The sequence below is a fragment of the Haliaeetus leucocephalus genome, unplaced genomic scaffold, assembly GCF_000737465.1.
Source record: "Haliaeetus leucocephalus isolate CR32 unplaced genomic scaffold, Haliaeetus_leucocephalus-4.0 Scaffold577, whole genome shotgun sequence".
NCBI lineage: Eukaryota > Metazoa > Chordata > Aves > Accipitriformes > Accipitridae > Haliaeetus > Haliaeetus leucocephalus.
Window position 1 is genome coordinate 251,531 of NW_010973013.1, and position 13,293 is coordinate 264,823.

General features: G+C 42.3%; 1 protein-coding gene across 1 annotated transcript in view; it reads left to right on the forward strand.

Annotated features, from left to right (window-relative positions):
* Positions 1-13,293, forward strand: part of MIA3 (melanoma inhibitory activity family, member 3) — a 25,799-nt gene continuing 12,506 nt past the window's right edge. Inside the window, exons 1-6 of the mRNA XM_010577672.1 lie at positions 1-76; positions 817-950; positions 6,322-6,408; positions 7,414-10,363; positions 11,308-11,592; positions 13,179-13,288. Of these exons, the coding sequence (XP_010575974.1) occupies position 76; positions 817-950; positions 6,322-6,408; positions 7,414-10,363; positions 11,308-11,592; positions 13,179-13,288 (3,567 nt within the window). The 5' untranslated portion in view covers positions 1-75. The remainder of the gene's footprint in view (positions 77-816; positions 951-6,321; positions 6,409-7,413; positions 10,364-11,307; positions 11,593-13,178; positions 13,289-13,293) is intronic.

Consider the following 13,293-nt stretch of genomic DNA (forward strand, 5'->3'; position numbering starts at 1 on the left):
CTCCTCTGCGCCGCCGGGACCGACCTGGGCCGCCGCTTCGCCGAGCGCAAGCGCTGCGCCGACCCCGAGTGCAGCAGTGAGTGGGGGCGGCGGGATGGTGGGGGTGGATGGCGGGGGACCCCCGCCCCGCAGCGCCCGGAGGGGTGCGGGAGGTGCCCTGCCCGGTGCCCGGAGCTCGGCGCGGCCGGGAGGCAGCTCCCCGCCCCCGGGGAAGTTGCTGCGGGGAGAGATGCAAACGTCGCCTGCCTCAGGGGGGCATTTCCCAAAGCCCCCGCCCCGCCTTCGGCAGGGAAATCGGGGAGGATCGGGAAAATGGAAACGCGGCGCCGACGCGCGTCCTTCCTCTCCTGCCGGCCAAGTTTTCAGATCCCCACGGCTCCTTGGGCTGGTTGCTTGGTTTGTTGGTTTTTTGTTTTTTTGCCCCCCCCCCCCGCAAAACCCTCTTGTAATAAACCCGCTCTCTGGGGGTTGTTTATGGGTTGAATAATTTCAGGGCTGATTCACTAGGACACAGATGTCATCCTTCAGCCCGTCTAATGTAATAATTGGCTTCATAGCGTACTTCTGAAATGTAATCCTCGAGTACTTTGTCAAACATTTGTCTTGACCGGTGAGCTTGCGTTTTTTAAAAAATTATCTCTTATTTTAGCTATACTTCCAGTTAAGTTCTTATCTCTTGGCCCAATCTGGAAAATAGGAAACCGCTGTGTGCAGGGAGGTCTTGTTTTCTGCCAGTTAGCAAAGACCTCTTTCATGAAACTGTTTTATTATTATTGTTTTTAAAGTAATACTCTTCTTTTTGTTTTCTTTGGACAGTGTTAATGTGCCGAGGGAAGGCAATGCAGGATTTTAAAGGTCCAGATTGTCGCTTTGTAAATTTTAAGAAGGGAGAAGCGGTGTATGTATATTACAAACTAATAGGAAAATCAACCGAGCTTTGGGCTGGAAGCGTAAGTACTGTAAAACGTTTGTTCTGTTTGCTCTTCTTGGTGCTTTCTGTTGGTAATCTTTTTTCCTTCCTTTTGCTTTGTAGAACACTTAAGGTTTTGAGCATAGTTAAATAACATAACGAATGCCATTTTGTCTTGAGACCACTGTGAAATGGCATGCGGTTTGATCAAACCTAGGCCATTAAGTGCTGTGAAAAATGGGCAATGCTAATGTGTGCTAAAAACTGTTAGAAAACTGCCTTTGTGTGGAAAACCTCTCACTGCGGCACTGTATGTGGTGGCCCAGGAGTCTGCCTGGAAGCTGAGCCTCCCTTCCTGTCTAGGGAGGCTTAAGCCTGCGCTTGTGTTTACCCCTGACGTGGTCTCATCCTGTGCTCTTTGCAATCCTGCTAAAAATCATTCCATGTCCATGTTTTAATCACGTTTCTCTTCCTAATATTCAGCTGCCGTCTTTTGCTTTTTTATCTAAGCTGCATGCAGAATTGGAGGGGAAAAAAGTAGTAAAACTAAAGAGAATTAAGGTAACTTGGATTTTTAAAAGGTCTGTCTGTCTCTCAGCTTCAGTAACACATTGTAGCAGCTTGCAGAGTAGTGGCCTTGTCTGAGTTGTCTTCTTTAGGCAATCCAGACAGGGTTAATGGAAAAGGAGTGTCCCCGTACTTGCAGTTATTTCATAGAGAACTCCTCTCAGCTTTCATGATAAACACCTTATTTGCCTGACAGAAGCAGAACATAGATACCCTGGAGGAAAAGCAATTTTTGTGGACTTCCCTTGAAAATGCTGGCAGTCTGGAGGTTGCTTAGACCTCGTCCCTGTTGACCGCTTCCCCTATGTACTGTTTTGTGTCCAAATCATTTACTTCAACCTCCTTTCTTACTCTGGTCTTCTACAAGGGATAGACAATTGCCTGTGACAGTGGTCTAGGCTGCTCAAAGCTGCACCTGGGTGTTGACTGTGGGACTAGTGGTTTACTGAAAATCAGGATGTATCACTTTCTCTAACCTGTTCAGGCGGGGTGTGGACAGCCAAGCTCTCAGCAGGAGCTGAATCCAATTAGAATGATACAGAAGAGAGCAGAAAACTGCAGCACGTGGTTAAAGAAGAGTTTATAATTGTATCATGCTGGTAATTCCCTTCTGACGCGTACTGTACTATAAATAATCTGGTTAATTAGATGGTACAGGTTTCCAGGGCTGCCAGTTCTCGAGACGCAGAGTAGCAGCGTGGGGCCAATTTTCCATCTTCTGACAAGGTGTAATGCAGGCTGCAAGATCAGACAGCAGGTTTAAGGTAATTGCTGAGTTAATATTCAGTTCAACTATTCACTGATAGGAAGCTCGTGCAACAGTTAGGTGTGTCTCCAAGTTAAAAGGATGTTTGCTTTAAGTTTAACAAGTAAAAGCTGAAGTTTGCAGATCTAAAAGAATTGCCGAGCTCCATTTTATTTGTTGTCACTTTTTAATTGTGTTGCGCTATTTTCTGTGTTCCTTTTAGGGCAGCAATGACAGACTAATTCCTTTTAGTTGGTGGCTATAACCCTTATTTCACTTTTCCCTGGTTTGATTGACTGCTTCTGCATTAACTGTAATACTGCAACAACCAGCGTGCAAACGCTGCAGCGGGGTCAGAGGTGCCTACCCTTGCGTGTTGAGTAGGGCACTGGTGCGTCTGACCCTGCCCCTGACTTACAGGTAGCGCTGGGGTCTCTCTCGTGCAATGTGACTGATTTCCCATGCCAGATTTGGCGGGGCAACTTGATTTATGTAGACCAGCCGTGCCTGCTGTGTGCAGTCTTGGAGCTAGGGGAAGGCTGTTGCTTGCTAATTAAAAACAGGCTACCTAGTGATGTCTGTGATCAAACAAATTCCAATGGAAGGCATGTTACCTTCTACCACAGTCTTTTTGGGATCTCGTCACGTGACTTTATGTGTGCTCGTGTGCATCATTTGATCCTATGCATCTACCCTACTGCCTTTTTCCATTCCCCAAAGTTTTGGGGGAAAGTATTGGGCATAATGGAAACTATGAAATCAAGGGATAACTGGTATTCTGATCTTCAGATCAGGGGGGCAGAGGTTAGGGGAGTGTGTGTATGAGAAGCTTCAACTACTGCAGCCTGGGGCTTATTTCAAACAAGTTGTAAATACAGGCTCTAATCCTGAAATCAATTTTGAGGAGCCATGAGAAATACAATAGTATTTCTGACCTGAAGGGAGATGATCTGATAAGAGAGAAGCCTTTCACCAAGGCTGAAAAATCTATAGCAGTTGGGTCTGGGCTTTATTTGCCTTTGCTTTTCTAATTCACCCTGCCCTTTTCAAGCCATTGTTGATTTTTTTTTTTTTTTGCCCTGTGCCAGCAAGCATGCTGTATTTTGACAAAATAGATCCTTTATTTTATGATCCCAGTCTTGTATACTTTATTGCTTGCAGAACTCCCATTGAGCTCAGTGAGTAATTTGCATGTGAAAAAATTCTGGGACCCAGCTATTATACACTATATGGAATGCAGTTTTTAGCAAAGCTATCTAAACCTCATTAATAAAGCAAAGACAAATGCTTGGACAATATTCTATGACCATTATTTAGTAGTGATTTTATGTTATGAATTTCATTAATAAGTGAGTTCCAGGAAAATGCTTGATTTTGTTTTCCCAAAGCCAAAGGGTGGAGCACACCTGTTACTCTCATTGTCCAGTGCACTGTGTCCAGCTTTAAAACTAGTCTCCTCTTCAGCATCCACCTCACATCGTTTACACCGTCAGGTTGTGTTTATGTAGACTTTTCTCCTATGCGTTTCTGCTGTACTCTGCCCTCATCTTCAGCAGGGTCCAGAACTCCAAAACTACTTCAGATAATTCCAGGTAAAAACTGCTGCTTTTTAACAAAACATTTCAACAAAGATACTTTAAATTCTTGCTGCAGAAGGTTGTTATTTTATGTTATGGCAAAGGGCTGAACTTTATTCCTTTGATTCAAGGTTGAGAGAACTATTTCTGGCCTCACATTACAAGAAATGGACTTGGCTGCCGATAGTGATTTTTTTGGGTGGTGGTTGGTTTGTTTTTTTGTTTTCAAATCTTATAGGGTAATAAAAAGGAAGACAGGAGGGGTAAACTTAAGGTAAGACAAGAAGACAGAGTATGTCTGGAGGACCCAGAGGATCATGGAATTTTTTCCTATTGTTTCTGTGTTTTCTTAACAGTGCCAGCATTCAGTAAGGGCAGACAAAACCAACTCTTCTTTGACCAGTGTTCTGCAGTTTTAGGTACCTGTGATGCCTGTGCTTTAGGGATGTGGTCTTTAAGATTAAAAATATTTGAACGTCTTCTTTCCCAGCTGTCTGTTTTTTGTCACTGAGGTAGGTGGTGTGAGGGTCTGGCTTCTTGGTCAGTAGTGGTTGGTGAATCTGCCACAGCTGGCTGTCACACGTGGGCACTGGTGGGGACAGGTGCTGTACACACAGCTATGTGTTTCATCCACCCATGGTGTTTTAGCTGGGAAGGGAGTGGAAAAGAAGGATGCACTTTTTTTCTCCCTTATTTGCTTGGCATTCATAATGCCTTTCCTCTCTAATGTCTGTAGAGAATGAAGAATGTTTCCTTTATTTGCACAATTAGGCATTTTTTCCCTTACAAGAGAGTACTTGTAGAGAGAGGAGCAGCTGAAATTTTGGGCATGCAGATCCCATATGGCTCATAAACCACATAAGTGGCAAACTGGGTCACTGCAGAGGACTTGTATGGTCAGCAGCTTGGATTACACTAAATGAATTTCAAATTGTGATGCCTAATTATAATGGTAGTCACGGAGATTAGTCTGTAAGGAGGCTACTTTGAAGCTTTGGCTTTTGTTTTCAGAAAGATAATTTAAAACTGGAATAGAAGTTTGTAGAGAGAAAGAGGCCAATTTAGAATAAAACTGTAGTATACCACACAAGGGCAAGCTTTTGATTTGATTTGTCTAGTTTAATTTCCCATTCCAAGTAATTCTCAGTAATAAACCTGCATACATTATTTCTTTTCTATAAGGGAGTATCTCTATGTGTTTAAAAAAAGGTAGGGAGGTAATAGATTTTGTTGTTGTTGTTAATGTATGTGTAACTAACTTCAGAGATATTGACTATGGAAGGTAAGATTTGAATGAGAAATAGTTAAAAAAGGAAGCCCTATAATGTATCAGTGCGTACTTTGCTTGCATAACAACAACAAAAAAACCCCAAACCCAGAAAGTATTAGTACATATTATTTACTGGATACAATTGTCTTTTTTTTTTTTATGCCATTGTAAATCCAGAAAACTTGAGCCCAGCTTAACCTATTTCAGTGATATCAGTGTAACAATACATATATCTATATATCCCTAATTGTTTTGACATAACTGGTTGCCTTTTTAATTTGATCTTTAACTGAGTGCTCTTCCTAAACAAACTTCTTAAGAAAATGGGCAGTTGTTGTCTTCCTCCTGCAACAAAACATTGAGGAAATGACCAAGACTTTTTTTTTTCCCCAGATATTTTGGTCATCTAGGAACTCAGTACCTTTCTAGGAGGTGTGTCCACCAGGCTCTAATTGCCTGGATTATCTAATCTGCGTAGTGATAGCACGCTATTAATATTGGCTTCTTGACAGCTGTTGTCAGAACTCTCAAGTGAGAGCATTACTGTGTAGATCTTATCCGGTGACTGATAAGAGATTCTTGTCTTCTAGTGTTTGCCTTGGCTTAGCACATTGACTTGCTTGGAAATAGCCATCTGCAACTGATTTTTGCTTGTATTAGTCACTGAAGAGCAACAATGCATTTGCAGAGGGGTATACTTTCCACACGGGTTTTAAAATAGATTATTACCTCAGGTACAATTTTGCGCTTTCCTAAAATATGCTTTAAGAATTTATTTTTTCATTCCTCAAGGTACAAAGTGAGCATATTTCAGGCTACAATACTGGGCATGGATGTAAATCTTATTAGTCAAAGATCCTCTTCTGCTTACTACTTGAGAAAATACTTGAGGTGTATGTGGTGCTAGTGAGAGCACACAACAGCAATTAAAGCATGTGAGCCAGAATGCTTGGGCTTCACTTCCAGCTCTCCTAATAATTTGTTGTAAGTCAGGATTTAAAACATAAACAGTAAAACTTACCAACTTCACAAGGGTGTTGTGAAATGTAAGTATAAAACATCAAGGAAAACTCTTGCATAAACAAGGTATTGCCAATCTTTTTCTTTTATTCACTGTGTTAAACTTCATTTAGAAATACTTGAGAGTGAGTTTGATGTGTTTGTTACTAGTGTCTGTAATAAGAATTTTAAGTCACACAATTTTGAAAGCTGCTTTACTGCTTTTTGTTTGCTTGTGTTTGTTTTCTGGCAGGTTGGGAGTGATTTTGGATATTTTCCAAAGGATTTACTTGAAATAAATCATAATTATTCCAATGAGGAGCTAGAATTACCAACAGATGTAAGTCTTATTTGTTATTTTTTAATTGGGCTTCTTACTGGTTCTTACCTTGGCATTCAATAAAATCCCTGAGAAGGAGAATGGGAATATCAGTGATCCTTAGTTACCTTTTGTTAGTAGGCAGCTACATATGTGCAGAGATGCACATGTGTGTTGCAGGGTGGAACGTTTGTGCAGCTATTTATGTTGATGGGTGTGTAAGCATCAGCCCAAAATGTGGGCATTGATCTTTCTTTTCTGGAATACTCTGGTTTTCTTCTAACAAAATCTGTTTGGTCTGAGCTCTAGAAATGCTGCTAGCTTGCTCGCATATAGGCTGTTTGGTATGTATTCAGAATTGTTTCTTTTCCTAAACTTTCAAAGTTTAAAGTACTATCAGAAAAAAACCCCTGATACACTTAGCCCTTTGATTCTAGAGTTGGTCCTTCAACCCTTACACACGTAAACGTCTTTCACGCACTAATAGCTAGTTGTGTGAGTAAGGCCTGTTTGTGGATGCAGCTTCAGACCCTGATGAAGTCATGTTCAGTGGCTTGCACTGCTGTTTAATTTATTTTTCAGAAATTGTGTGACAGGCAGCTCTTGCTTGGAGGACTTGGTCATTTGAGGAGAGACCCGCTAAAAAGGATTGTGACAAACAAGCTTAGTGACATTTGTTTTCTTCTCCTCACTGGCATTCAGCAATAGACTTGTTCTTAATGGAGGATATGTGATGAGTAAAGTATAATGCTGTCAACTCCATTGCTGACTTCCAGTTTGTTCCTCACCAGGAGGTCTTTGACATGGCTAAGACATAAGCTTTTTACTTAGGTTTTTAAGAGTCCTTGGGCAAAACTTCCACTGATTTCAAAGAGAGTTTTGGCTAAGGACTCAATGGGTTAATTCTGCATGATTAATGTAATTTACTTTGCTGCTGTGTCTCTCTCTAACCAACCAAGTGGATTTGGTCTCATCACTGTAATAAAGAAAATAATATTTGTGACTACATACTGTTTTTCATTTCAGGAAACAGACTTTGTTTGTTTTGATGGTGGAAGGGATGATTTTGATAATTATAATGTGGATGAGCTTTTGAAGTCATTGCAAGAGACGATAGCAAATGAAGAGGAAACTGAATCAAGTGATCCAGGGACAAAACCAGCTGAAGGAATTGGAAGAGATAAGGAGATTGAACAGGTTGATACAGTAAAGTCTCTTGATGCTTTGGAGACAGACAATCTTGAGCTAAGCACAGAAGAAGACAAGAAAGCCTTTGCCATGACAGAGGAAGTAGACAGTTCTTTTACAGAAGGAGCTGAAAATACTGGGGAATACTCCAGTGTCAACAGTGATGAAGAAAACTCTCAGGGAGATCAAATTGCACATGAGCACTTGAAAGGAATGCTACATGGGAAACTAAAAGGGCTAGAAAGTGAAAATACCAAAAACACTAGTATTCCTCAGGGTGAAACCAGTCAACTTGACAAAGAGAATGAAGAAGACAATGCCTATACGCTTCTAAACAGAGAGCTCTCTGTGAACTTGAAAACAAAACTTGGCTCAACTGCTGATGCTGTTGTATCAGACGATGAAGTGACTCGCCTTGTTACATCACTGGAAGATGATTTTAATGAAGATTTGAGCATTAATGCTTATGATGCAGAGGAGGAGCCAGACTTTGCAGATCAGTCTGAGGAAATCCCTTTGCTGTCTTTTATGGCAGAGGAAGAAATTACGTCCCCAATGGATTTAGAAGATGATGAACATGATGGCATTAAGTCACAAAATCATAAACCTGATGAAGATGCAAAGGGTGCTACAGAGCTAAATAACCAAAGAGACAATGAGGAAGAACCTGATTCAGATGCATTAATTCTTAAAGATGCCTTCAGTAAGAGCAAGAAGTTGGGTGACAGTATAAGTGTGGACAGGTACAAATCTAAACAAACAAAAGAGAAACAAGATGAAGTGGTGCTAATTAGTAAAAGAGAAGCACCAGCAACAACTCAACCTGAGGATCTCTCCAAAGAACTCCTTAGAAAGGAACCTGTAGGTACAGGTGATCTGGGTTCAAAAGAAAAAACAAGCAAAACTGAACAGTTTGAAGAGCAGCTCATGGTTGATAGAACTAGGTCACGTACCGAAGAGCTGAAGAGTCCAGCTGTGCCTGATCCTCATGTTTTGCCTAGTCCCGGAGATGATCTGGAGTCCAAATCATTTGTTAAAAGCAAGCAAGATGCTTTAAAACCATCTGTTGGTGATATCCACAAAAGTCCAGAAAGAGTGCCACTTGCTCAAATAGAGAAAGATGAGAAAAAGTTTGAGGATGACACCTTGGAAGAGGTCTTGGAAAGTGATTTAAAGCACAAAAAGTTATGGGAGAAAACAAAGGAGAAAGGAAGAGCTGAGAACAAGCCTTCTGTTGATGTTCCAGCCAAACTAGTGGAAGAGGTAAAAAAAGCATCTCAAAGTGACTTAGAAGATACTGACCTCTTGAAAGAGAAACTGGAGCATGGAATGCCTGCTGTGGAGAATGAACTTCTAAGTCACGAAGAAGATTTGAAACAAACAGGGGAGACCGATCATGAAAATCAAAAAAACACCTCTCTTAACAAAGAACCTGAAATAAAAAGGAGATACATGAAAGAAACCCCTGCAGGGGAAGGAGTCCCAAGTCATAGAAGAGCTGTCGAGCAACCTATGCCATGGGAAAATGAGAATGAGTATTCAGAGGCAGATATGAAAGAAGAGCTTTCAAGAAATCTTGGCAAGATGACAGTATTTGAAGAAAGCATTGAGAAAAGTTCCCCTGAAGAAAAATCAAAAAGCACTACACAGAATACTAATACAGAGAATCTTACTCAGCAAGGAACTGCTCGTACTGAGGATGCAGATTCAGACAGAAATCTTGGCACAAATTTAGCTGAAGAGAGAACACTAAGACCAGAATTGCAATCTGAAGAGCCAGATGCTGAAGATGACCCTGACCTGAAACAAGTAGAGGAAGAGCTACTGGAAGATGAGAATGCTGCCAGTGCAAAGCTGTCAAAAGCAAGGGCTGTAACTGTACAGGGTGGTACACTAAATGCCAAAAGTACAAACCCTGAATTAGAAGTACTAAGTGAAGCTGTTTCAGGAACCGCAAATCCTACTTTTGAAACAGGAGAGGAAACAAACTCATTTTCTAAGGAGGCTAAAAAAGCAGTTGGCATGCAAGATGCAAGCGAGACTGGGAACAAGGAGGTTGACGTACCGGTGAGCCAAGATGTTAAATTGGATGAGATGGAACATATTGTGGAAGATGATGAGGAGTCTTCTGAAGCTGAGGAACCATCAGCTGTGGAAGAACATAGTTTCCAATCTCCTGACACAGAAGACAACAATGACTTTTACCAAAGGAAAGATCATCTCCTAGAGGGCATTTCACAGAGAGACTCAAAAGAGGTGCAAAACTTAGAGCATACAATAAATGACCACCAGCAATCTGTGCATTTCCCCAGCCCTGCTGACAGCTCAGCAGCCACAAATGATACTGTAACAGACTTCAGTGAGTCTGTGAAGCGGCTCACAATAATGAGAGATTTTCTTGATGAAAAGCGTGTAATACGCCTACAAAAGTACCTTGGGCTTCAACACGTGGTTAGGATAGAAGCCATGTTTCATGACATGAAGGTAGAGATGGAGCTTGCTCGGAAGGCAAGCCTTAACAATGAAGATGTAGAAAAAGCTTTGGACCAGATACTTGAATTTTCAGAATCGAGCATTATGGATGTTGTAGGAAAAGTTCTGGATTCCAGAGTGGCAGAAAATAAAGAGGAGGTGGTGAAAGAGATGGATTTGTATGATGAGGAGAGTGCACTGATGGATGATATTCAAGAACTAATATATTCTTTAAGGAGTAAATATTCATCTGCTAGTGAGAGTGTCCCACTTGCATCTATTCCAGAGCATGAAGATGATCAGCTGCATGTTCAAGGTAGGTTGTTAAACTAGTTAATAAATAGATGAAATGGAAGTAAAACTCTATCCCAGACAACACTGTGTAACCCAAAGAAGCCTTAAGAAGAGGGTGAGGGAGCAGAATTGAAAGAGGCCCTGTGGAATCTGCTGGGATTTTGCTTATTTTTAATGCATATTTTTGGCATTGTGATGGGTGGCCCAGGGACAAATCCCGATAGAAAATGTAGAGCTCGGCATGTCCGTTCTTACGGGCCAGGTTCTGTGCAAGATAAGTGGGATCCATGCATAGATGTGGTTAGAAGGAGCCACTCAGGTCGTGTCTATACCTCCTCCTCAAGAAATAGGGATTCGCATATAATAATGTGCTGAATTTCCTGGAGGGTTTAGAGCACACTGGGTTTTTTTTTTCTGAACTAGCAAGCACCTAATTATAAAAGATCCAGTGATTAATGCAAAGTTCAGGCACTAAATCCACGCACCTACAATCTCAGGTGCCTCTATTATCATATTTTTGCTCACATTCATAAAAGAGTGCATAAGTAGAAATACTGAACAAACAAATCTTTTGACAGGGGAAGAACCAGTGGTAGAGTCTGCTGCAAACTTGCTGTTTTTTCTAATCAATGTGCGAGGTGGTAAGATATGCTCTTAGCAAGGCTCCTTTTACAGTAGTACATGTTAAGCATGTGACTTCTGATAAAGTCACGAATGATGAAAATATTTCACCTTGCAATATTTCATTGTAAGGTCAGTGGTTGATATATTGCATAAATTCCATATAAACATTTAATTAGATGTTACTGAAAGTTGATTGAGAATATATTGGAAGAAATACACAAGCTGAAGTGTTTAAAGAGTGTCAAGAAAGCTTTGTCAAATGCAGTATTTCACTGAAGACAGCTGTGGGTAAGAAATACACATTAGCTCAGTGCTTAAATCATGTCTCCCTGTCTGTCACAGATGGTGCAAAAGAGGCTGAATATGACAGAGTTTCCATCAGAAACCCAAATGCCATTGATGAAAGAAATCAGGAATTTCAGCCACTTGAAGATAAGAGGCCAGAACAGCCTACTGAGGAGGAGGAGGAGAGGGTTGTTGATGTTCCACCCGAGCATGAAGAAGCCAACTTCTTGGATAACAGAGAAGCCGAAGAAGGGTATGATAGTGAAAGAGGATCGCTGCTGGAAGATACTTCCTTTGGGTCAATTGATTCAGGACAGAGTGCAAGGGAAGATATTGCTGCAGGTAACCTTTTGGAATTGGGTTATTTTGTTCCTTTGCTATTAAAGAGGAGCATGGTTGAATGGCTTTTAGGCAAATACCAGGGGTTTTCGCTAATATTTTCATTGTGTGTTGCTGTAATCCTGATGGCTTTCACTAATCTGTGACAGTCCCTCTAGTGGCAGTGTTGTATTGCTGCCACCCGTCTCAACAGAGAGGTTTTTCTAGTAGCTTTTTGCACTATTGAAATAAGAGAAGTTCTTCTGTAAGTGTCGTAGTCAGAGCTCTGTGCTCAGGCTGGTGGACTGTGTCTTGGGATGGTAGTGGATAAAGAGCAGAAATCACTGGAAGCATACCGTCAGCCCAGGTTTCCCCCTCCTTGCAGGGGTACTGCCACTCTAACCGTTAGGCTATCGAATCATGCACTGTCTCTTCTTGCTCTTTTTAACCTGTGACTCTGGGCTATATTACTTTCCAGGAAAGATGGAGTGTAGCTTCCCTCAAGCAGTTCAATAATTTCTGGCTAAGGTGTTTGTTGGAGTAGGAGAAATGTTTGACTCTGTTCTGCTGAGGCCTTCTCCCTCTGGAGCAAGTGTGCTGACTCATCATTATGCCAAGGAGGGATCCTATTGCCATCATCTTCCCCAGCTCTGGTTTGGCATGAAACTACCTTTGACTCCATTCTTGGTGCTAAGCTCAGCTTTGCTGTTCTGTGTTCACCTCTGATTATGCTTAATAAATCTGTCTTCGCTGACTGTTTAGAAAAAAATCAGGCACATCTTGCTTAGCTGTTGTGCACTACTGAAGTACTGTACCATGCCCATCACCAAGCACTTTTGAGCAGCTTCTAAGTTCTGAAGGAAACTCTAGGTTGAATGCAAAGACACCTAATGAATTTTAAGTGGGTGATGGACTACTTATGTGGTTAAGCAGTTGGATGTTCAGTTGTACTTTAGACCATCTTCCATTCCTTCCTTAATGGTGGTTAAATGCTGTTTGCTAGGAATTCCTATGAGGAGTGCTAAAAGTGCTGAGAAGAAACAGGGCAGGTGCTTGTAGAACCCCTGTCACAGAAACTGTTGCACAATGTAACAACAGGCTGGGCAAGTGGGTATTTGAATCTGCTAACCTGAATTCGTGGCAACAGTAGCGGTGAGAGGAGACAGGCTTCAGATCGGGGTAGAAGTAAAGGTGGTTTAAAGCTTATGCCGTACTAACAGCACTGTACACTTATTAGAAGACGTAGGTTTATTGATTAAGAATTGGAGAGTGTGTGCTGCTTTGTTGTTGTTGACGTGCTGCTGAAGTTGTATGTGCTGAGGCAGGCTTGGCAAAGTGACTTTGTCTATCTGTGTCCCTCTCTGCTGTACCTTTTCTGAAGCAGCCTGTGGAATATCAGTACCCTTTCTAAGGACTTTTGCTTCTTCAGTGCCCTGGAGATCCGGGGACCGTAATTTGAAATCTCGCCTAAGATGCCGCAGAAACTGCATGGCGGGGGGGAGAGGGGCAGAAGCGCGTTCCCCGTTGCAGCCCTCAGCAGGCCCTGCTGGCGACGGCTGAGGCGGGCGCGGCCGCTCCGTGAGGTAACACCCCTCTCCCTCTCCCTCCAGACCCCGACGAGGACGCCGGGCGGCCCGCAGGACGCGGGGCAGAGGCGGGCGCCGCCTCACGGGGAGCCCTCGGCGAAGCTGCGGCCGCGGCCCGGCAGCTCCTGCGGCAGGTGAG